At 58.5% G+C, this 21,587-nt stretch overlaps 4 protein-coding genes across 8 annotated transcripts in view; 1 reads left to right on the top strand and 3 right to left on the bottom strand.

The window, feature by feature from the left end:
• Positions 1 to 1,875, bottom strand: part of SMARCB1 (SWI/SNF related BAF chromatin remodeling complex subunit B1) — a 37,439-nt gene extending 35,564 nt beyond the window's left edge. Inside the window, exon 1 of one of the 2 annotated variants that reach the window (XM_025857252.2) lies at positions 1,592 to 1,875. In XM_025857252.2, coding sequence (XP_025713037.1) covers positions 1,592 to 1,684 — 93 coding nt within the window. In that variant the 5' untranslated portion in view covers positions 1,685 to 1,875. The remainder of the gene's footprint in view (positions 1 to 1,591) is intronic. The other variant, XM_025857253.2, reaches the window with a different exon arrangement.
• Positions 1,876 to 3,482: 1,607 nt separating this feature from the next.
• On the bottom strand, positions 3,483 to 13,121 carry MMP11 (matrix metallopeptidase 11). The gene is made up of 8 exons (XM_073889598.1): positions 12,891 to 13,121; positions 7,628 to 7,857; positions 6,562 to 6,705; positions 6,350 to 6,483; positions 5,968 to 6,209; positions 5,665 to 5,881; positions 4,817 to 5,074; positions 3,483 to 3,873 (listed from the first exon to the last, which is right to left on the bottom strand). Exons 1-8 carry the CDS (start codon positions 12,999 to 13,001, stop codon positions 3,740 to 3,742), a joined length of 1,470 nt encoding a protein of 489 aa, XP_073745699.1. The 5' UTR covers positions 13,002 to 13,121; the 3' UTR covers positions 3,483 to 3,739.
• Positions 13,122 to 15,362: 2,241 nt separating this feature from the next.
• Positions 15,363 to 17,317, top strand: CHCHD10 (coiled-coil-helix-coiled-coil-helix domain containing 10). The gene is made up of 4 exons (XM_025857344.2): positions 15,363 to 15,519; positions 15,790 to 15,997; positions 16,867 to 17,014; positions 17,115 to 17,317. Exons 1-4 carry the CDS (start codon positions 15,479 to 15,481, stop codon positions 17,132 to 17,134), a joined length of 417 nt encoding a protein of 138 aa, XP_025713129.1. The 5' UTR covers positions 15,363 to 15,478; the 3' UTR covers positions 17,135 to 17,317.
• Positions 17,318 to 17,594: 277 nt separating this feature from the next.
• On the bottom strand, positions 17,595 to 20,009 carry CUNH22orf15 (chromosome unknown C22orf15 homolog). Of its 4 annotated transcripts, none has more exons than XM_025857246.2 (6): positions 19,694 to 20,009; positions 18,989 to 19,075; positions 18,757 to 18,894; positions 18,445 to 18,519; positions 18,204 to 18,364; positions 17,595 to 17,852 (listed from the first exon to the last, which is right to left on the bottom strand). In XM_025857246.2, exons 1-5 carry the CDS (start codon positions 19,716 to 19,718, stop codon positions 18,225 to 18,227), a joined length of 465 nt encoding a protein of 154 aa, XP_025713031.1. In that variant the 5' UTR covers positions 19,719 to 20,009; the 3' UTR covers positions 17,595 to 17,852; positions 18,204 to 18,224. The 4 variants fall into 4 exon arrangements, with proteins under 4 accessions (XP_025713031.1, XP_073745700.1, XP_073745702.1 ...); XM_073889599.1 differs by lacking the exon at positions 19,694 to 20,009 and adding an exon at positions 19,435 to 19,534; XM_073889601.1 differs by lacking the exon at positions 18,989 to 19,075.
• Positions 20,010 to 21,587: the final 1,578 nt, after the last annotated feature.

Genomic DNA, 21,587 nt, shown 5'->3' with positions numbered 1-21,587 from the left:
GTTTCTACAGACTGGGTCTCAGGACGACTCTCACTCAACAGGGCTGAAAAAGAAGCCTACAATTAGCCTTCCAGAAACAAAGAGGTGTTATGGGGAAGATCTTAGAGACCATCGTGTCTAAGCATCTCTCACATACATGAGAAAAGTGAGGAGGCAGAGCAGGGCTGGAACCAGGCCTCCTTCTTCCCATCTCTCAATATACTCCACCTAATAACTGAAAGCTTGCTTTTCAAAAGTAACATCCACTCACAGTGAAGGCCAAACTGAGTGCTTCTCCTGTCCACTAGATCAGATAAGGGCTTCTTTAAACAATGTGCCCAATATCAAAGGAAACTCCTCAAATGCCTTGTATCCTGCATTTAGGCGCTTCCTACAGGTCACTGAGCTGTGGCACACAGACAGGCACAGACTCTGCTTCCCTGCTATGTCTGAAGAACAGCACTGATGTGATAATGTGAAAAACTGATTTATAAATCCTGCCCTTGTTTTATAAAAGTTGATGAAAAATGGACAGTAAAGTCCTGATGCTACTGACGATACTGGTCTCCTAACCTGATATACCTAAAACAAGCCAGGAATCACAGGGTATCCTGAAAGCCTCAGTGTGACCATCATGAGGCTCCATTCATTCATGCTATGTTCAATCGCGAGGGAAAAAAATCCCCCATTATTTTAAAAATGGGAATGAAATGCTGGCATAGGATACTGAACACTGCTACAAGGAGAAACAACCCTAGGCGTCTTGTAACTGCTTTAGCTCTCTAGGATTGGCACTTATCTCATTACGAAGACTCTACAGCTTGGTATTTGCACATCTGAACTGCACGTCCCCAATTAAAAAAAAGGGGGGGAATATACACTAGCTTGGGATTACTTTTGGATCAAAAAGAGCTGGTTTGAGGCAATCTAGAAAAAAGCTTAGTTTTTAGTACAAACTCCCACAGAAAGACCAACTGCAGGGTTTTCCTGAAGTCAGCTGTCCAGCTGATTCAACAAAACGCTGTCACTTCTGGTTAAGAATTGAAAATATTTAGAATCTCTCCCTCAAAATTCAGAGTAAGTTCAGGATAGTCCAAGTGTCAATTTCTTCTGAACTGCTGATTGATCTAGCTCAGGGACTGGGGCCTTATCTACGCAAAAGCAAGCATCCTCCTCCTTATTTCTCATTGGTAAATAAAAATAACCAACACAGTGAGGAATGAGACGTCAGTGAGCCCGTTTCCAACCTGCGATTCCAGGATCCCAGATGTAGCAATAGAGGAGGGATGCACGGGAAGCTTTCAAAATCTCTCCCCCAGGCGCTCCAGGGGCTAACCGAAACATCCTGTTTCTCGGCGGCTGCCTGGAGTTGTACCAACTCAGGGCGGAACCAGCGGCTCCTCGCGCTGCCCTAAGCCCTGGCAGCGAACAGAATAAGCAAACCCTGAACACGGAGGTGCGCGGGGAGGGGCCAGCCGCCCCGCCCCTTCCTACAACCCCGCGCGCGCGCCCGCCCGCGGCGATGAATGGAGACGCGCGTTCCCGGCGCACAGACCCGCCCCGAGGCTCCCGCGGGGCCGGAGCCGGAGGGCGAGGACGCGCCGCGGGCTACCTCAGAGCCGATCATGTAGAACTCGCCGTCGTCCTCCAGCTGGAACTTGACGGGCTTCTGCCCGAAGGTCTTGCTCAGCGCCATCATCATCATTGCTGCGGCGGAGGCGGGCGGCCGGGGCCGGGCTGCGAGGGATCGAGAGGACTGAGGAGGAGCCGCAGCGTGCCGAGCTGAGGAGAGCCGAGGCCGGGAGGCGACGGGCGGGCCGATCCGGTGCTCGTGCCGCCGCCGGGCTCCTCAGCCGCCGCTGCAAACGACGACCAGGCCTCTGTCAGCGCGCATGCGCGGGGCGTTGACGCTGACGCGCGCGCCGCCGCCGCCGCCAACGCCGCCCAAACAAAAGGCCGGGGCGCGCCCCTTCGGGCCCTTTAAAGGAACCACGACCCGTTTGTCCTCCAAGCTGCTTCCCAAGTGGAGGTACCGTGTAGAACTTCTCACGGACAGAAATAGCAACCGAGGCCCTGGCTCAAGCGGTGGCTTTCCCAGCCTCGCAGCTGGGAGTAGAACTCAGTCCAGTGGAGGAGGAGTGAAATGAGGTCTGAGGCCGGTAGGAGGCCAGAGCGCTCCGTGCCTCAGTTTCCCCACCCGGAAAACGCAGTGTAGTTGAGTAGATAAGAGGGATCCTAGGAACAAATACCCTATTTCCGGGTCCACAGCTGTTCCTGCGGCTGTGGAGATGGGCAGAATGACAACACTGGGTGGGGAAGTGGCATGGGCAAAGTTTCCCCAGGCTTGGCAGCATTCCAAGGCCCAGGTGGTGTTTGGTTTGGCTGGGGCATCAGTGAGCTGGAAGGGAGGCAAACTTCTCCATTCCTTCCTTAACTCTGCACTCTGTGCCTACAACAGGCGCAGCTGTGGGGTGGTGAGCGAAACTAGATAGCCTTGCCCTGCAGAGCTTACAGCTGGGAGTGGAGCTGACACTAATGAAAGCATCAAAGTGTCCGTGTGGCCGGCTGCACAAGGCAGCAGATCAAAAACGGCCCACTGCTGACAATTTCACGTGGTTCAGTCTAGTACAATTGCAGCTGTGATAGGTGAGGCTGGGTGGCAGGGCAAGGCCACCCTTCAGAGTTAAGTGGGGTCGGCTGTCGTAACCATTGAGTTTTGTTCTGTGTCCTGACAGCAGTGAGAAACAAAGTATTACAGGATCGGGGCTGGGGTTGGACATGATCAGATAAAGTGACCACCACTTCGTGGAGGATGCCCTGAGGGGCCAGCAGGGGAAGCCTGGAATCAATTACACAGCCACTCCAGGTGTCCAGCCAAACAAGATGGAGGAATAGAGCAAGAGGAGCCATCCGCATAGAGTCCGCCCCCAAGGACCAAAAGCTTGGCTAGGTGGGTGGAGTAGGTCCTGAGCCTGCTCCCACCTCCCCAGCTCTTTTCCCCTCCTGGCCTCATAATTACAGAAAGAACTCAGGCAGGCAAGTAGAAAATAACCATATTTAATGACAGTACTCAGTAGAAAAAAAAAAAAGGCTTTGTATACACTGTACACACATTTACATGACTTTGGAGGGTCCCAGTGCTGCAATGAGGGCTGGGAAGGATCTAGCCCAAGACAGGATTGAGGTATGTTGGGGCTTCCAGGGCCCGGGGTCTCCAGCAGGAAACACCCCCCCCTCCCCCAGCTGACTCTGGACCTTTTGGCCTGCATCCTGGAGAACACATCTCTAGGATCACCAACTAGAAGGCAGCCAGTTCCAAGCACCTACCCAGAGCTGACCTCTCAGGAAAAGGCAGAAGGGCCCCCCTGTGCCAGCACCCTGCAGGGACCTCACAGCAGGGACAGAATGAGGGCTTCAGCTCCCCCAGCCCTGCTGAGGTGCTAACCTGAGGGACAGGGATGCAGACAGGGCAGCAGGGTTTGACTGTGACCTGCACAGTTTGAGTGGAGCTGGCCTGAGAAAACCCTCACCCTCAAGGAACACCAGAGTCTCCTTGCCCAGTCTGAGACAGTTGCTGGCAGGTGACCACGACCTGCGTGGCCCTCCCTGCAGTTGTCAAGATGACAGCACCCCCTCCCCACTCCCCTGAGGAAACACAGGCTCTATCCTGTGCCTGAACCCACAGCCACAAAGATGGCCACTGGTCTCTATCTGCTATCAGTGGCCTGGCAGGGGTCAGGAGCCCTGAGAGAAGTTGTGGTTAGTGGAAAGTGTTGGCAGGCTCGGTACAGCCGAAGAAGTCGGGGCCCACGAGGCGGGGGAAGCCCTCCAAGGCCTTCACCTTCACAGGGTCGAACTTCCAATAGAGGCGACCGCGCAGAAAGTAGGCATAGCCTGAGGAGAGAGGAGGGTCAGGCTGGGGTGAGTAGACACTGGGCCCTGCACCTGCCAGTCAGGATGTGCCCAGGGACAGGCACAGGGGGAGGTCAGATTGCCAGGGCTTGACCACTGTTGAATTCCTTGAAACCTGTAGGTGCAGGGTGGCCGTTCCAGAACTTTCCATCCTTCGGAATCCTACCCGCCTCCGGGTCTGAGCTGAACTGTTGTCCAGCTTGACAGATGCCTGGAGTCTCAGAAACTCAACCCAGGAAAGCAAGTCTCCCTCCCCTCACCACACCTCTTCCCCCCACCCCACCTCAGTCTACTCCTGTACCTGCCAGCCAGACTATAGACAGATATCCTGAGGCAAGGTGGACCATGCAGGTGACCCAGAGTCCCAGAGCCACCACAGGATTGCTCTGCCAGCAGGTCCTGAGGTGGGAGTGCAAAGAAGCAAGCTTGGGGGTACGGGGGAGAAAGTTCCAGACTGCAAGTCAGTCCTACTCTAGTCCCTTGAGATTGTGGGAGGCCAGCCAGGTGGTTCGGTGGTTAGGGGCAGGCACTGCCTGGGTGGGAGGCTTGGCTCCCCACGATCCACCTGAGTGGCCCTCATCACCTGAATCTCTGTTTGCCCCTCTGGAAACTGGCTTCGTAGCAGGTGTTATGTCAGAGGGCTGTTCTGAGAACTGCCAGAGACACACAGGGAGCTTAGCATTGTGCTTAGAAACATCATCGGTCCTCAGCATGCAGCAGTTATTATTATTTTACCAGTTATGACTCTGGCTCTCAGTCTTCCCATCTGTAGTATGGGCGCATAGCACTGGCCTGGCGCAAGGAGGAGGGTGGATGGGGAAAGCACTGGACAGAGGACCTGCGATGAGGAGCTAAGGCCCAGCCACCACCGGGTGGGAGACGTGGCTCTTGCACCGCTCGTACCAGCCTCTCCACCCCAACGCACCGTCAGCATCCCGGAAGGCGGCGTCGATCTCAGAGGGCACCCCTCGCCAGTCAGTGGCCCGGCGGGGCACGGGGCTGTCCACTCGGCGGGTGCTGAGGTGGAAGCGCCAGTAGTCTCCGCCTCCAAAGAAGTAGATCTTGTTCTTCTCGGGGCCCCAGGCCAAGGCGGCCTGGATGGGGGACCCCAGCAGGCCCAGCTCAGAGAGGGGTGCAGGGCCCAGGACTGGCTTCTCGCCGTTGTACACCCAGTACTGAGCACCTGCCGGAGAGGGGAGGCTGCAATGGAGCTGCCCAACTGCTGCGCCCAGCCGCTGGGGACCCATGTGGCCACACCCACTGCCACAGACTTCCCCAGCCTCCGTTTCCGTAAAACACTTGCCTGCCGCGGCAGGCTTGGGCCTCTGTTGCTGAAGTCCCTGCCACCTAGAATGTTCCAGGCTCTTGTCTCTCCCAGTTGAAAGTTACGGCACACGCTCCGGGGTTGCCAGAACTAGATGGAATCCCTGCTCTGTCTTTTCCACACTGTGCCCTCAGGCGAGTTGCTTAACCACATCTACTCCCCAGAGATCTCATCTCTAGAACAGGCATACTAATCACACAGGCTTCAAGGGTTGAATGCACTGATGCATGGCCCACCGGTAATACCTTCTATTCTATTCCCATCTTGAGAGCCACCTCCTCTGGGAGCCTCCCAGCTGCGCCTGGAGAAGCGAGCCATGCTCTCCCTTGGCCCTCAGGCTTCAGGGCACCCTCCCCCTGCCCAGTATGTCTGGCTGGTGGGCCCTCTCCTTGGCCATGATGTTCCTGGCTCCTGGAAGTCTCTTGAGCAGGAACCCCAGTCCACCTCACCTTGGAAGAACCAGATGTGGCCCTGGGCATCTTCAAAGGCTGCATCCACGGGGCTGGGCAGTCCCTGCCAGTGACGGGAAGCCAGTGCAGGGTAGCCAGGCTGCAGCCGGCCCCCACGTAGCCGCCACACGAAGCCCGCCTTGAAGAAGAAGAGCTCGCCACGGATGGTAGAGACTGCATCAAAGGTAATCTCACAGGCATCTGGTGGGGCTTCCGGCTGGCGTGGGAGAGAAGGGCTAAGAAAGAGCCCACATCAGAGCCATGGAGGCCAGAGGGTGAAGGGAGCTGGGAGCAGGGCCTCACCTCCAGGGGGGCAATCTCGTTAGTGTCCACCCCAGCCTGCGGGCCCACAGCTGGGGGACCGGAGGTGGGGGCTGGCCGGGGTCGGCCATAGAGGTGCTGGATGCCCCTGCGGTCATCTGGACTGAGGCTCAGTGGGTAGCGGAAGGTGTAGAAAGGGGACATAAGTGCCTTGGCAGCCGTTGTGTGCTGCAGCCCCAGCACGTGGCCAAATTCATGGGCCGCCACCTGCAGGAGGTCTGTGCCTGAAAAAGGGAGATAGCCCAGCAATCCTCAAACTTCCTGCCACAAGGACACCCAAGCTCCAGAGCCCAGCTCAAGGACTTGTCCTCGTTCATTATGATCTTTAGTTGCCCCATCTGGAAAACGGGTCCCCAGCCCGTACCCTGGTTGTTCCCGATAGTCCAGGTCTCGTCATAGTCAAAGTGGACATCTCCTTCTCGGTGGGTCTTGGGGAAAAAGGCGTGAGCCAGGATGCCCCCAGGCCCATCAAATGGCAGGTTGTCCCCATGCCAGTACCTGCGGGTGGTGGGGCAGAGTCAGTGGCTACTGACCGGTGGGGCTGGTGCCCGGCGGGGTCTTAGGCCACTGGTTCACCTGGTAAAGTCGATCATGATGTCAGCATGGCCCTCATGCACCTCGGTGAAGGTGAGTGGTGTTACCTCGCTCCACACCTGTAGGGCATCTGCCACCGTCTGCCGTACCTGCTCCCGTACCAGCTGCCACGGGAACCGAAGGATCCTGGGGGGAGGAGGAGGGGCCTGGGCCTCGCTTGGGACAGCCCCCTGCTGGCTGATGGGCCAGGAGTTGCCCCTGGATGCTCAGTGGGGATGCATGCACGTGGGACACAAGCCAGGTGTGCTCTAGGCCTCAGCTGCGGTCCCTCTTCCATGGGGGAACATCTTTATGTGGGTTTGTATGTCCTTTGGTGCACACAGGTGTCTGCATTTGGTGGAAAGAATGCAGAACCAGGAGCCCCAAGACCCACCTTCTAGACCTGATTGTGCCACTCACTGTGGGGAGACCCAGGCCCCTTGACCCCACCTTGGTTTCAGTTCCCCATCCAGGACATTTCTGAGCTCCGATCTGTGTGACACCATCATTCTTCACATGCCTTCTGTCCTGGGCCAACTCCCCACCTGCAGAAATCTCAGCTTCTGCGTCACTCCCAGCGTGACCTGTCCTGCTCGCTCACCACCGTTCCCACCCGCATGGATTCCAAGTTCTGATGGTAGGTCTGAACACTGACATGGTGAATGCCTAGCTCCCTGAGAGGGCAGGCCATGTTTCCTTCATTTACCACAGAGTCCCAGGGCCTGGCACTTACTAGGTCCCCACTAGAGGTTGCCTGGGTGACTGAGGCCATGCCCCACATGTCGATGAAGCCACCAGCTGTGTGCTGAGACTTTGCATGTTGACAGATCTACTGCCCCTCTGCCGTGGGCAGGCCTCGCTGTGGTAGGGTGTTGCCTGTGTGTGCATCTAAGTTGGCGTTTAAGGGAGTTGGTCCACGGATGGCTCGGGGGGTCAGTGGACACACAGGTCTGTGAACCACAGAGATCTAGCTCCAGCGCGTGTGTCAAGAAGCAGAAGAGGGTGGCAGTTCACACACAGACACACAGGTAGAGGTCTAGAGCCTGCTCGAATAGCCACTGGCCCCTACCTGTAGGTGAGGTCCGTTTTTTCCCAGCGCCCGCCTGACAGCACAAACCGCTTTTGTCGGTTGCGGGCACTCAGCCCTTCAGGCGGGTCAGGCACACCGCAGCGGGGAGGTCTGGGGGTGCTGGCAGGCTGGGGAGTCTCCTGGGCGGTAGGGGCAGGTGCCAGGCTGCCAGGAGCAGCTTCATGCCAAGGCTGTGGCCCCTTCCTCACAGGGTGGCGGCGGTATGCATCCTGGGCAGGAGATAGGATGCAAAGGCTTGATCAGGCCCCGGATCCTCATGGCCCATCAGCATACCAATGCTCAACCCCAGCCCATCCTGTGGATGGGCAAACTGAGGGCGAGGTATGCAAGCCATCACACGGCAGGGCCCTTTGGCACGGACTGGCTCAGATTTCCCAAGGCCTTGTTCTGAGGCATCCTGCTGCCTTCCTGCCCCCTCCTGGAGGGCCTGGGCTGCCTATCCAGCCCCTTGGGCCAGTAAGGTCTGGGTCAGGGTGTAGCCCTCTCCACACACCCAGGAACTCACCCTGCTCCCCCTACTGGCCCCTAACCCAGCAAACACTCTTTCCCCTTCCTTTCTTCCTGCCTCCCCCCTCCCCCCACGGCCCCACCAACTCCGCCCTCTCTTGTTACCTGAATGGGCTCCCACCCAGGACACCCACCACCACCACTCCCCAGTGTGGAAGAGCTGCAGCCCTGCAGTGCAGCCTTGATTTGCTCACCTGACAAATGGGGAGAATACCTCCCCAGTGTTATCCATGTGTGGGTGGGTGGCAGGGGGGACAGACAATTAGCAGATGCCCAGCCCCACCCAGCCCTGACCTGCTGGAGCCCCAGCACCACAGATGGGCATTCTGACCTGGAGCTCCCACCTTCTGCAACATCCGGGGCGGGGGTTACAGTTCTCATGCCTTAAAAACAGCAGAAGCTCGGGGAGGTTGGGAGACCCTTCAAGGTCACCTAGCAAGGGCACGGGCGGGGCCAGGTGAGGACTCTGGTGTCCCAGGCAGGAGGCAAAGGCTAGGCTAGGGATACTACGCAAAGCTGGAGAGGCATGGAGCCATGCTGTTTGTTAGAGACTAAGCGCCTGTCTGGTCTGGGGCTGACTGGTCTGGGTGGCTGGGGCCTCCCCATAGCCATATTTGGGGTGGGAGCCAGGCCATGCAGGCTCCACCGTCACCGTTAGCCTCTGGCAGCTCTCCCAGGCCCTAGGCATCCCAGGACTCTGATCACTGTCCCAGCACCCCCCATCTCCCAATTCCAGAGCCACCAATAACTCAACCTCCCAGAGCCACCCAGACTCAACCCCAAGAACAGCGCACTAGGAAGGGGTCTTCTCAACACCCAGCGACACAGCTACCCGGGGTATGAGAAGAAGCCTGGACCAGCTTTCTAATTTCAGAGCTTGGTTAGTTATCTGGCAGAGCCCAGCCTCACTGGCTTGTAGGTTCTGGTCAACACTGGACTTACTGCTAGTTAAGTACTTATCACTTGCAGTTCACCTGTATCTAGGCTAGGACCCTACCAACAGTTCCACAGACATGCTCTTAGCCCCTGATGGGATCTCTCACTAATTCCATTGTCATCATCCCCCATTTCTCAGATGAGAAAACAGAGCCCAGAGAAGTTAAGCAACTTGCCCAGGTAACAACTGGCAGGTGATAGGCTCTCTGTGCTCACAACCCACTCCCTACCTGCTACCTCTGCTGTGCTCTTCAGGCTGGAGCCACCCTTCCCACCCTGGAGGAGGGATCCAGGCTGGCCTCACCTTGGTGACAGAAGAGAAGGAATGGGAAATTATTAAGCACCTGCTACTTCCCAGGCACTCTGTCAGCTTATTGAACTTCCACCCTCATACCCCCAGTACGGTGGGGAAGTTACATAAGCGAGGTCTCACACTGAGGATGTGGACCCCAGGTCTGTGTGCCTAGCCATGAGAGCCTGCCCCTTCTCCTCCCCAGACTGCCCCCTTGACTTCCTGGATAAACAGATTCCTTCCCCCAACCCTGGAAAGGGCAGGACTGGGTTGTCCCCTGGGAGCCCCAGACAGCCCAGGGCCCAGCCTACCAGCTCTATTCACACCTCTGCGCAGAACTCTCTCATCTCTTCTGCCCTCCAGTGAGGCCTGGAGCAGCCGGCCATGGAGGGAGGGTGGGTAATGGACACACACACCATCCCTTCCTCTCCTGCCCCCATGAAGCTCTAGGTCCATGCCCAGAGCCCTGGAGCATGGTACTCTCCCAGTCCAACAGAAAGAGCCATAGTCTGAGATTCAGAGGCCCCAGTCCTATGCCACGGTCACCCTGGAGGGAAGGACCCTGCGCAAGTCCCTTCCCTCTTTTAGCTTTGACTTCTCTGTCCAATGGGGATGGCACCATAGCAGAGGGATTTAAATAACCTCCTCTACTGCCCACTGCAGCCTATTCCCTGGCCCAGCTCCTTGCCCCTGTGGGCCCTCCCCTCCCACACCGAGAAATCTGCTCTTGCCAACTGTGCTATAGCTCCCACCGCTCGCCTGGGGGCCAGCCCCCCCAAAGTTCCCAGACTAAATCATAAACAGGAATTGCAGCTAGCAGCAGGGAGCTTGCAGGCCCAGAGCAGAGGGACTGGTGCAGGGTCTCCCCCAAAGCCAGAGGCTCAGGCTTATTGTCCGTGTCACATTCACTGGTCTTGGAGTGAGTGAGCAGGAGGCGCTAGAATCAAGGTCTCCTTTCAAATATTTGGTGTTTGGAGCCCATCATTTAATGGCTCTTGGCCTCAGTTTCCCCATTACTGGAAAGGGACACATGCTCCCTGCCCCGCAGACCTCCCACACTTCATCTTTCTGAGTCTTTTCTGGCCTGGGGTCAGGCACCTTAACTGCAAGGCCTGGCGCAAAGCCCCTTGCTGATCCCTAAGGTGTGCTTCATCCTCCCAAGGCTTCTGGGATTCAGTGAGATGGGGTGGTGGGCACAGACCATGCCTGGCCTCATCTGTAGCCCTGGGAGGGCTGGGGAGCAGGCACATTTCTCAGAGGAAGAAACAGAGCCCAGAGAGGTCAAGGACTGCCCAGGGTCACACAGCAAGTCAGAGAAGAGGTGGGCCTAGATCTGGGGCTCGTGCCACCCTCCCCCCACCTCTTCAACTCTTGGCCTATCTCCAAAACCCACATTCCTGGGAAGTGTTTCTTTTTCCGATGCCTTCCCTTTTCCTCCTCCTCAGACAGGAGCTTCCCCTGGCCTGCCCTCAGTGGTGGGCACTGAGCTCACTCACCCCGCCTTCCTCTTGGGGGCACCAAACCACAGCCTCAAACATACTTGAGGAACTTCTTAGCTAACTCTGTCTCCTGGCTGAACTAGAGGCTTGGGGTCAGCGCCTGGGTCAACTTCCAATCTAGAAAATGGGAGGCACCCCACAGAGGGGAGATAAAGGACCCCAAACCAGAAAACTGCTGGGTAGGCCAGGCTAGTCTGAGCCTCAGTTTGCTATTGGTCCAATGGGGATAATTAATAACAGCAGGAGGCGACCCTGATGGAAGGGCACTTTGTAAGGCGGTGAGAAAGAATGGGGAGCATCACCGCACCCGTTCTGTGGAGCACCACGCCCCTCTGAGGCTCAGAGAAGTCAAGCAACCTGCTCAAACCGTGCACCAGGCAACAGGCAGGTCCATCCACTGCCCCCCTCCCCTGCTGGCTCCAGGAGGGAACACAGCATCGGTCCCACCAGGCTGCGGGGCTTTCATCAGCCCTGAAAGCTGCAAACTGGGATGGATAAATATCTATAGAGTTTTCCTGGCTCTGCGGATGGCAGCCTGGGGATGAACATGCGAAGGCGACCCCTAATGCTCCCTGCATATCTTCAGAGTGACAGACAACAGCCCAGCTCAGACCCGGCCCCAACTGACCCTGCACGAGTGTCAAAGTGGCAGTCACAGGTGACAGTGTGTGTCCGGCTTGACTGGCTGTGCCCTCTCCTCCCATTACCTCATTTAATCCTCAGTGGCCAGCAGTGGGCACTGTTATCCGCCCCCCCACAAGACTGAGGGGTGGGGTCCTAAGACAAGAGGACTCACCTGGGGCACATGGTTCAAACCCAGATCTCCAATTCCTGAACCCAGGGGGTCAACTGGCTACCCACGGGGATTCTGGACTCTGCCCCAAGTTCAAGGGGACTGGGAGGAGTTGGGGAAGAGGCAAAGCCTCTGGACTGAGGTGCCCCCCCTTCCCTACCCACCCATCCTCTCCTCTTCTGCTCCCACAGCCAGGATGGGGCAAGGCTGGCCAGCGCAGAGATGGTGTGACTGGACAGAGGGGGCCCAGCTGGTCAGATCTCCCTCCTCACCATCCCACGACTCTTGCCTGTCACACCTCCTAATGCTCCCATCCCAGCCTGAGCTGTCTGGATGCCACAGCCGAGGTCCAGGGGGCCTGTGGGCCTGCGATTGCCCGGGCTCTGCCTGGCCACACTCGTGAGTGGTTCCTCGAGGCCCCGGCTGGGCACACACAGGCCGTCACACAACAACCCGTGACTGCCTTTCCTCTAGTCACTGGGCTGCCCTCTCACCCAGATTGTCCTCTCTCCTGATCACACATTCCTCTCTCTTCCCTTTCTCTCCCCACCCCCATCCTTTCTGAGGGTCTCTGCTGCCCACTCTCGGCTCTTCTTTCTTACTTTCTCTGGCACACATACATGCACACACGTGCACCCTCCCCGTAGCTCTCACACTCTCGCTGTCCTGGCTTCACACCTCCCAAACTTGCCACTTGTAGGTGCCCAGGTTTTGCCACCTCTTCTGGGCTCAGACCCCATTTGTCCCGGCGCAGTGCTGCCCTCCCAGCTCTTCCTTAATCCTCCAGCTCACTGCACCCCTGGAGGTGTGCTCACTGAGGCCACACACCTGGAGGCTGACACCAGCCTGAGGCTTTGTCCCCGGAATGAATAGGAGGCCCTGTAACCACTCCCTCGGCTACCTGACCCCGCACACAGCCCAACATCTGCAGCTGGGGCGCCGAGAAGCAGGTCCCCACGCTGGGAGGGGGCGTGCGTCTAGCTCGGAGTCCCGCCTCACCAGCCTGAGCGATCCAGGCGCAGGCTCCACTTGCACACCTCCGGGGACGGGAAGCTCACTATCTTTCACGTCCACAGGGACCCAGAAAGCGTTTCGGGGAACGGGCCACTCCAGGCCACCCCGAGCGCCCCCGTGGGTCCAGCTCGGCCGCTGGGCCCAGCCCGCGTGCCCGACACTCCCTCGGCGAGGAGCGGTCGACCGGCGGCGGGCACTCACCGGGGACCGCGGGGCCCAGGCCAGCAGCGGCGGCGGCGGGAGCAGCAACAGCGCCAGTGGGAGCAGGAGGGCGCGCAGGGCCGCGCCGCGGAGCCGGGCGGCCCGAGCCATCCGCCCCGGGGCTGCTGGGCCTGCTGGGCCGCGCCGGGCCGCCGCCCCTTATAGCCTCCGCCCCGCCCCTGGCCCGCCCCGGTCCCGCCCCTCGCGCCTTTTGTTCTAAACTCTCCCCGCGGTGTCCACGGCCAGGGTGGGGGAGGTGGACGGGGAGGGGCTGGCCCGGCTGGGGCCGGGGGCCGAGACCCAGTCCTTCCCGGGGTCATGCGGAGCCTGACGTCTCTGAGGCCTGGTGCGGGGTGACCCAGGCTAGCTGCTGCGCCTCCGGGCCTCAGTTTCCCGTTGTGCTTTGGGGAGTGTGCGAGAGGTTGGGTTTCACTCCTCCTGGTCCCTACCCCCCACCTTTGGAAGGCTTTCCCTAGCTGGTCTCCCTGATGGCCTGACCTCAGACCTACTGCTAGCCTATGACAGGTGGTTGTTCCCATGGGCAAGTTTTCCTACCCCTTACAGCCTTAGCTGGTACAATAGCTGAGACAAGGGATGTGTCCCAAGGGAAACTGAGGCATAAGGAGGAGGCTGGCCAGCCCCCCAGCTTAGAATAGAACTACAGACAATTTATAAATGGGAAAACTGAGGGCCCAAGAGGAAGGGGCCAGATCAGGCTTTCCCAGACCAGCAGGCAAGTGGAGGGGGTTGGGAGGGAGGGTGCTATCAGCAGGCTGAGGCAGGTGGGGGGACGTTGTCTGAGTGGGATACTGGCTGCCCAAGAGACTAACTTGCTCCACAGGGGCCCTCAGGGCCAGCCTCCTGAGACCTGAGAAGAGAAGAGGTGAAAATCAAAGGAGAGGGTGGTGTCCATATTCTGGAAGGGATCCTCCACGCTCATGACCTGGGGCCTCATCATTTCACCAGGGCAGTCTGCTCCATCATGGGCAACCGTGTAGAGCCCAGACCCAGGTAGTGGCTCCCATCCTGCCAGGCAGGGTCCTGAGAAGCTGCAAGGTGAGGCTGTGGGCACCCAGCCTGGGCCGAATAAGGGAAGGAGTCCAAGAGGGACAGGAGGGCAATCAGACCCACGCAGCTCTTCCCTCCAGGGCCCAGTCCAGGGAGTCCTCATAGCCTCTCCAGGAAGGCTCCACAGAGACTCCTAGAGGGCCAGGAGACACGAGACCCACCTGAAGTGTTAGCAATCTGTTTCTTCAAAGTGACTCACTTTTGCTTGGGGTGATTTCATCCTCTCTACAATCCAGGCGCCACAAGCCCTCCCTCCCCCCCCCCCCCCCGCATGCGGGATGGTGATAGGGGAGGGTAAAGAAATCAGAGCTCCTCCCAAGCCCAAGGGTAATGATGTGGTCACCGAGAAATCACTCAGAAAAAAACATAAACCTCAAGTTCCTGAAGGGTTGGGAAGCGTCCTAAATCTGTGCCTCCGCCCTTCCCTTGGCCTGGAACCAAGGTGGTAAAATCGCGAGGCCACAGGATTCAAACCTGCGCAAACGCCTCTGGGCACCTTTGGAATGGGCATGCTGCTTGTATGTCCCGTAAACGCTGTCACCGTCCCGCGCTGCATCCGTTCTGCGGGGTAGGGTGTCAGGCGGGGTGCTGGGCCGCATGGGATGGGAGGCGTTCATCCCACCCCAGGAGGGTGCTGCTCAAGGCTTCCCAGGGTTGCAGCGCTTTTGAACCGGGATGGAGTCGAAGAGAGGCTCCGGACGCCCCCTGGCGGGGTTTCTGGATACCGGTCGCGCCAGGCCATCCCCTGGGTATTTCTTCCCAGCTCTATTCCTCCACACACCCCCCCACCCCCGGCCCGCGACCCTGAGGCCAAGTCGTAGTCGGTAAACCCAGTCCGTAAGAGGGGGACCAGAGCCTGGCCTGACCCCTCCCTTGCTGGCTTCAACCGGTCGCCTCCCTGTCTATTTCTGCCCTGGCGCTCGGACAGCAAACCAACTCCACTCACTCCCTGCGCCCCGCGGTGGTTTTTGAAGGGACTTGGCCCAACGCCCCGGCGTAAGCCCTCGACACTTTGCAGCATTGGTCCGTGTCCCCAGGGCCCACACAGCTCGGGCCAGGCGCAGGGAGGGCGCAGGGTAACGCTGCCAGCTAAGAAGGGCGCTGAGAGGGCGCCTGGGTGGCTCAGTTGGTTAAGTGACTGCCTTCGGCTCAGGTCATGATCCTGGAGTCTCTGGATCGAATCCCGCATGGGGCTCCCTGCTCGGCAGGGAGTCTGCTTCTCCCTCTGACCTTCCCCCTGCATGTGCTTTCTCTCTCATTCTCTCTCTCAAATAAATAAATAAAATCTTAAAAAAAAAAAAAAAGAAGGGCGCTGAGAGGAGGTGATGCTGTAAGGGACAGGTCCCGGAGGTGAAGGTGAGGGCTGCGGGTCGACCGGCGACTCCCTCTGGAGGCGTGTCCCTTAGGCCCCGCCCCCTTGCGCCGGCGGTGTTTAGCGGTGCCCGGTTTGTCCCCGAGACAGAACCGCTGCTACGGTAGCCGTCTCCGCCTGCCCTTGGCCGAGTCTCACCGCCACAACCATGCCCCGGGGGAGCCGAAGCGCGGCCGCCCGGCCAGCCAGGTGTGAGCGGGACAGGGGAGGGCGGGGAGGGGGCTAGGGAAGCGCGGGCGCTCCCCCGCAAGGGCGCGAGAGTTGACCTTGGCGGCTGCTGCGCCATCTTGGTGGGGGGAGGGGCGGGGTGCCGCAACCACGTGTCTAGGACGGTGGTCGCCCACCCTCGGCGGGGAGGAGGAGGACGGGGTTCGTGTCCAGGAGCTGCAGGCCCCTGGGGCCCCAGTTCAGGGGTCCGGCTGAGATTAACCCTATTTCCCCCCCACCCCCACCCCGCAGCCGCACTGTTCACCCACCCGCGCACCCGCCGCCCTCGGCCGCTGCACCGGCCCCGGCCCCGTCGGGCCAGCCTGGCTTGATGGCGCAGATGGCGTCCACGGCCGCTGGGGTGGCCGTGGGCTCGGCTGTGGGACACGTCGTGGGTAGCGCCCTGACCGGAGCCTTCAGCGGGGGGAGCTCAGAGCCCGCCCAGCCTGCCGCTGAGCAGGTGAGCAGCGGACTCGGGCGAAACTGGGGCCGACTTCCCACGAGGGTCATGTAGTAGGGTGCTACTGGAATGTCCAGCGAGAAGTGCCCTGGTGTGTTCAGAGCTGCCTCAGGCCCAGGACTCTTATTCCTCACTCTGCTTTTGGTCTCATGTCACTCACAGGCAGGTTCTAGCCCCTTTCCGGAGGCCGAGGTCCCTAGACTCGCAGGGACCAAGCAGCCCTTTAAAAATGGGGAAACCAAAGCCCTTAGCGGTTCAGAGACTGGCCCAAGGTAACCTAACCCTAGTGGAGGGGAGGGATGTTGAAGTTCTGAGTCCCTGTTCGTCCCATTCCCAGGTTCTGCCCTGCAGTCCCTGCATCCCAAGGGCAAGGGGGTAGCCAGCAGCTCTGAGCCCGCTTCCTGCTCACCTATCCCCTACTGGGCACCCCACCAGTCCTGAGCCAAATGTGGCTTAGTGGCAGGGTCAGGGGTCATGAGGATCACTGTGGCTGAGCCTGGAAGCTGCTAGTACTTGTGGAGGTGGGGCTTATACTCCAACAAGAGTACAAGCACAGCACCTTGCTTTTTTAGAGTCTTCTCCCCCCTCTCAGGCCCTACTTGCTCAGCGATCCCATTATGAGGCGATCGGGAAATGCTGTCCATACCGGCAGTAGCATCCGCTGAGTGGGTTTGACAGGGCTGTGGGCTCCCTCTGTTTCACAGATGGAGCAGCTGGGGCTAGACAGGGCAGGCTGGCCCCCAAGTCAGTCAGCCTGCCAGGGATCCCAGGGGCCCCTGGGCTGGGGGTGTGGGGAGGGGCTGGCTTTGGAGCGCACTTTTAGGTGCCAACCTGGAGCTGACGTTGCTGCGTCCTCTGTCATACGCCAGGCTCCCACCCGCACTGGCCCCCAGCCCCTGCAGATGGGGCCCTGCGCCTACGAGATCAAGCAGTTCCTGGACTGCTCCACCACTCAGAGTGACCTGTCCCTGTGTGAGGGCTTCAGCGAGGCCCTGAAGCAGTGCAAGTACAACCACGGTGAGTGAGCAGCCCCTGACCCAGGCAGGAGTGGGAGAGACAGTCCCTCATCCTGCACCTGCAGGCTGCCCACCAGCCTGTGCCACTTCTCTCTCCGCAGGTCTGAGCTCCCTGCCCTGAAGAGACAGGTGCGGACTGGTGCAGATCCATGAGCCAGCCCTGCACCCACCTTCACCCCTTCACCTGACAGCTGGACCATGACGTCAGATTGTACCCGTGTAGCTGGGATTTGGAGTGAGGAGGGGGTTTCTTACCCCACAGATGACCGGAGACGCAAATGTGCAATTAAAAGAGTTTATTTTAGACCATAGCCTGCTGTGTGCCCTCTCACTAGCCTGTCTGCTGGGGTGGGGTCAAGGAGCACGGATGAATGTCCAACTGTGGGGTGCAATTGCTTCACCTTAAGCTGACATCCTGGGTGGGGGAGGGGAGGAGCCCTGTTGGAATCTGATGACCTTGGACAGTCCAGATAGGAGTGAGGCATTAGTAGGGACCCCAAGGGCATCTGACTGACTCGGGACTAGAATCCTGGACGGACAAGCCTGTTTGTTGTCTCCCGCTCTCAGGAATGCTTGCCCTCTTCACCCTCCTTGTCTCTGCCTCTGGATCCCTTTCTCTGCACCCACATCTTGGGGGGCCCCCCTTGGTGGCCTCACATCCGGTCTGTGACCTTGCCCCTCAGGCTGATGCAGCTTCTCAGTAAGTCCACATTCTGCAAGAAGAATGCCTCTGGGCTGCTGTTTGGGCCTGATCACACACGGCAGAGGTCACCACAGCCAACCCCCTTGGATCAGAGTCCAGCTCAGCCACTTGGCTGTGATGTGCCAGATCACAGGACCTGCCGGAATAGACAAGCAGGCCCTTCGAACCCAAGGCAGACCTCACTATCATGTACTCTGGGCTGCTGCCTTCATTGAATTCATCAGCTCTGCATTCAGCACCTACTGTGTGCCAGGCTCTATTCGATATCTCCAGGGCACTGAGGACGTCCCTGCCCTTAGGTACTTATAGTCCAGTGGAGTGGTGGGGATGTCTCTTCATGCGGTGTGTTCCACCTTGTGGGTATTTATGTGTATACATGTTTGCAGGGTGTGGGGGGTGGTGTTTGTTGTGTATCAGCACACCTAAGCCTGTCCCCTGGGACTTTCAGGTGTGAGCATCCCCCCAGATATCCATGTCTCCTCCTTACCTGGCTGGCTTCTGGCCCCAGCTAGCGGGTCCTGGATGGCAGGGAGCCCATCCTTCGTGGCCTTGAAGAGGGGCCTTGCTCCTGGTGGCCACGCCGAGTGCTCGTGCGCTTCTTCCGGCAATCACTCATGGGGTGTAGGCCTGACAGGTAGTGAAGCTCCTCTGGAAGGCCCAGGAAGCCCTCCCTATGGGTGCTGGGGAGAAGGTGCACCCTCCCCCTGGGGCTCAACCATGACACTCACCTGCTAGCTCTGGGTACTGGTCGTCCAGGTTCTCCAGGAGGGACTCATAGCGGGTGGGAGCCCCACCCTCCCCCTCTGTGGAGGGAGGAAGACCAATTCCTGACTGTTTTGCTGGTCCCCACCCCCACCTCTCACTCTGGACCTGTTTGCTGGTCCTGGCTGGGGCCACCAAGGCATTGGATGGGAAGGGTCAGGGGCTAGGTCCTGGCCAAAGTAGGAGTGCTGGCCAGGGCCTTGGGTGGTCTCTGGAACTGCTGCCCCCCCTCTCACATTCCAGCATAACTCCAGGGGGAAATCTTGGGCCCCACTTACTGATGATCTGCACGAGGACATAGGTCCCACGCTCCTGCAGCAGGGCGCTGCCCGTGGAAGGGGCCTGGGAAGCCCCCTCCTCCAGTCCCTCATCCAGACTCACCAAGTGCCCATCCTCAGCCAGGAGGGCAATGACCGCTGGGAAAGCAGAGAGGGAGGCAAGGCAGGGCTGGCACCTCTGCCTGGAGGGCCTTCGGCCCCTCCTTCCCAGCACCCCTCCCTGCCCCCTCACCATCTGGGGGCACCTGCCCCCTCTGCCTCAAGTGGGTGGTGAGGGTCACCGGGCTGCACCAAGTGTTCACCAGCTCCCAGCAGCCAGCTGTAGGGGCGGGGCAGAGGTGAGCGAATGGGACCCTCTTCTTCCCCCAATCTGGGACCATCTGTCTCCCATCTCCTCTCTAACCAGAGCAGGGAATAGGACTCCAGGATTAAGACTGTACCCTCCTTCATCCATCTCTTGAGATGCTGGTGACCAGGGCACATGGCTCTTGCCTCCTGCACTGGATGCCCCCCTCCCGCTCCAACACTACCTCTGCACAAGATCTCCCTCCAGCACCGGACCCCCCACCTCCCATCCCGGCCCCACCTGCCACCGAAAGTCAGGAAATCTGCACCTGATGTACCCTGAAGCTTGAGGACCACTGATCGAATTGGAGATTGTGTAATTTAAAAACACACCCCATGGTGATGTGGTGGGTGCTCTTCTAGAAGAGCCCATGGCAACTTCCCAGGACCCAGCCATCGGGGTTGCCCCTCAAGGGACTCCAAGCATTCTGTCTGCTTCTTCATAGAGCTGTTTCCCTAACCACCCCCATCCTCTTATGTAAGTGCACCCCCCTTCCCCACACTGCCTCCCCAATCTCCCCAGGGCAGAGGGAAGCACGCTTCTGAATGTACCACCCCCCTACCCATCTGAGGGACAGGGGACCCCACTTACCTCCAAACATCACTTTGATAAACATGGCTGCAGGGGAGAGGAGACAGATGTGGGGGCTTTGATCCCCTAACCCCTGACTTTCCAACTAAGGAAGGATCTACGGCTGAGATCTATTCGGGGAGGGATGGCACTGCCAGGAAATGTGTATGTGTGTGGGAATGGGTGGGTGGATCCGGGCTTAGGTCCTTGCTTGGCTACCCTTGGGGCTGGACCCTACCAGTGTAGAGGGGTCCCTTTGGCTTCCTCTTCCTCCCGCCTGCTGGGTCGGAGCAGCCCGAGGAGACTGAGGCCTTCTCAGCTTCCAAGCTGGTCTCCATGGCAGTGGGAGCTGCCAAGTCATCTAGGCAGGAAATGCTTTCCCCTGCAGTATCCCAGTAACAGGATCTGGGGCGGGAGTATGGGCACTCCCTAAGGCGGGGCTACAGTGGGGGCTCAAGCCTTGTGGTCCAGGGATGGCCCAAGACCACATCCCCCCACCAGTAGAGACCGAGTTCCCAGGCTGAAAAGGGGGAGATTCCTGGATCTGGGCCCCTGGCCCTGGGAAAACCCCCACTATGAGCTGGTAGGGATGTGGCCGTGGCCGTGGTGGAAGCAGGGGTTCTTACCACCCTTGCAGTTCCCTACCTACTAAGGCTCTCTTCCCTGTGTTTCTTTTTCTTTCTTGCTTTCTTGCTAGCTTGCTAGCTTGCTTGCTTGCTTGCTTGCTTGCTTGCTTTCTTGCTTGCTTTCTTTTCTTTCTAGATTTTATTTATTTGACAGAGAGAGCACAAGCAGAGGGTGAGAGAGGGAGAAGCAGGCTCCCTGCTGAGCAAGGAGCCTGATGTGGGACTCGATCCCAGGACCCTGGGATCATTACCTGAGCTGAAGGCAGACGCTTAACCGACTGAGCCACCCAGGAGCCCTTGGGCTGTCTTTCCTCTCCTCTGCCTTCCTCCTCACCTCCAGCCTCCCCTCTCTTTCCTCTGTCTTTGGGCAAGTTTCTTGAGGTATGATTTACATACAGTAAAATTCACCCTTTTTCGTGTTTTCGAGTTTTGACAAATCTCATAGAACCACCACCACAGTTGGGAAGCAGATCATTTCCCTCACCCCCCAGAATCCCTTTATGCCCCTTTGTAGTCCATGCCAGTCCCTGGCCACCACAGCTCTGTGTTCTGTCCCTGCCTTTTCCAGAATCATATAAAGGGAATCATAGAGCATGGAGCCTTTTGAGTCTGGTTTCTCTCACTTAGCATGAGATTCACTCAATAGCTCATTCCTTCTTACTGCTGAGGAGGGTCCCATTGTCTGGATGTGCCAGTTTGTTGATCCATTCACCTGCTATTGTTTGGATTGTTTCCAGTTTTTTGCAATTATGAACAAAGCCATATAGACATTGGCAGACAGGATATTGTGTTTCTCTGCCTCTCCATCCATGCCCATCCTTTCTTTGACTTTCTCCCTTTCTCTCTCTCTTCATCATCTCCTTTCCTTCGTCCCCCTAACACCCCCTCTGTCTCTGTCTCTCAGTTTCTGTCTCCTGCCCCCTGTCCATGAGCCCCTACCAGACCCCTTCAGCCAGGGTGCCAGGTAGGTGTCTGGAGCAGGCTCCTGACCTTTGCCAGCTCCCTTTCCCCAAGGTTTTGAAAATGCACCCCCCACCACCACCAGGGTGATTAGGCTATTTGTCCTGCCCTCTGGGCCACTGACTCAGGAGGAGGACTGAATCCTCTGCGCAGCTTGCCCAGCATCACACTGCCTCTGGATAAGCACTCAGCTCAGTGCTTCCCCCTGTAGAAGGTGGGGGGCAGGGGGTAAGAACACGGCTCAGCAGAATCCTTGTGAGGATTAAATGTGGTAACACTTTCTTTCTTTCTTCTTTCTTTTTCTTTCTTTCTTTCTTTCTTTCTTTCTT

The sequence above is a fragment of the Callorhinus ursinus genome, unplaced genomic scaffold, assembly GCF_003265705.2.
Source record: "Callorhinus ursinus isolate GAN/ISIS: 27379988/994484 unplaced genomic scaffold, GSC_fseal_2.0 scaffold110, whole genome shotgun sequence".
In the NCBI taxonomy this organism is placed as follows: Eukaryota; Metazoa; Chordata; class Mammalia; order Carnivora; family Otariidae; genus Callorhinus; species Callorhinus ursinus.
Note: the sequence above shows the minus strand (reverse complement) of the source record. Positions and strands in the feature narration are given on the sequence as shown.

Excerpts from the sequence above, each read along its gene's own strand:
- MMP11 (XM_073889598.1), bottom strand. The coding sequence starts at position 13,001 with ATGGCTCGGGCCGCCCGGCTCCGCGGCGCGGCCCTGCGCGCCCTCCTG. Across the intron at positions 7,858-12,890 it reads CCTGGGCCCCGCGGTCCCCG|GATGCATACCGCCGCCACCC; the intron begins GTGAGTGCCCGC and ends TCTCCTGCCCAG. Across the intron at positions 3,874-4,816 it reads CGCCTTCCGGGATGCTGACG|GCTATGCCTACTTTCTGCGC; the intron begins GTGCGTTGGGGT and ends CTCTCTCCTCAG.
- CHCHD10 (XM_025857344.2), top strand. The coding sequence starts at position 15,479 with ATGCCCCGGGGGAGCCGAAGCGCGGCCGCCCGGCCAGCCAG. Across the intron at positions 15,998-16,866 it reads CCCAGCCTGCCGCTGAGCAG|GCTCCCACCCGCACTGGCCC; the intron begins GTGAGCAGCGGA and ends GTCATACGCCAG. Across the intron at positions 17,015-17,114 it reads GCAGTGCAAGTACAACCACG|GTCTGAGCTCCCTGCCCTGA; the intron begins GTGAGTGAGCAG and ends CTCTCTCCGCAG.
- CUNH22orf15 (XM_073889599.1), bottom strand. The coding sequence starts at position 19,498 with ATGGCTGGGTCCTGGGAAGTTGCCATGGGCTCTTCTAGAAGAGCACCC. Across the intron at positions 18,895-18,988 it reads GGGGCAGGTGCCCCCAGATG|CGGTCATTGCCCTCCTGGCT; the intron begins GTGAGGGGGCAG and ends CTGCTTTCCCAG. Across the intron at positions 18,365-18,444 it reads CCAGTACCCAGAGCTAGCAG|AGGAGCTTCACTACCTGTCA; the intron begins GTGAGTGTCATG and ends TGGGCCTTCCAG.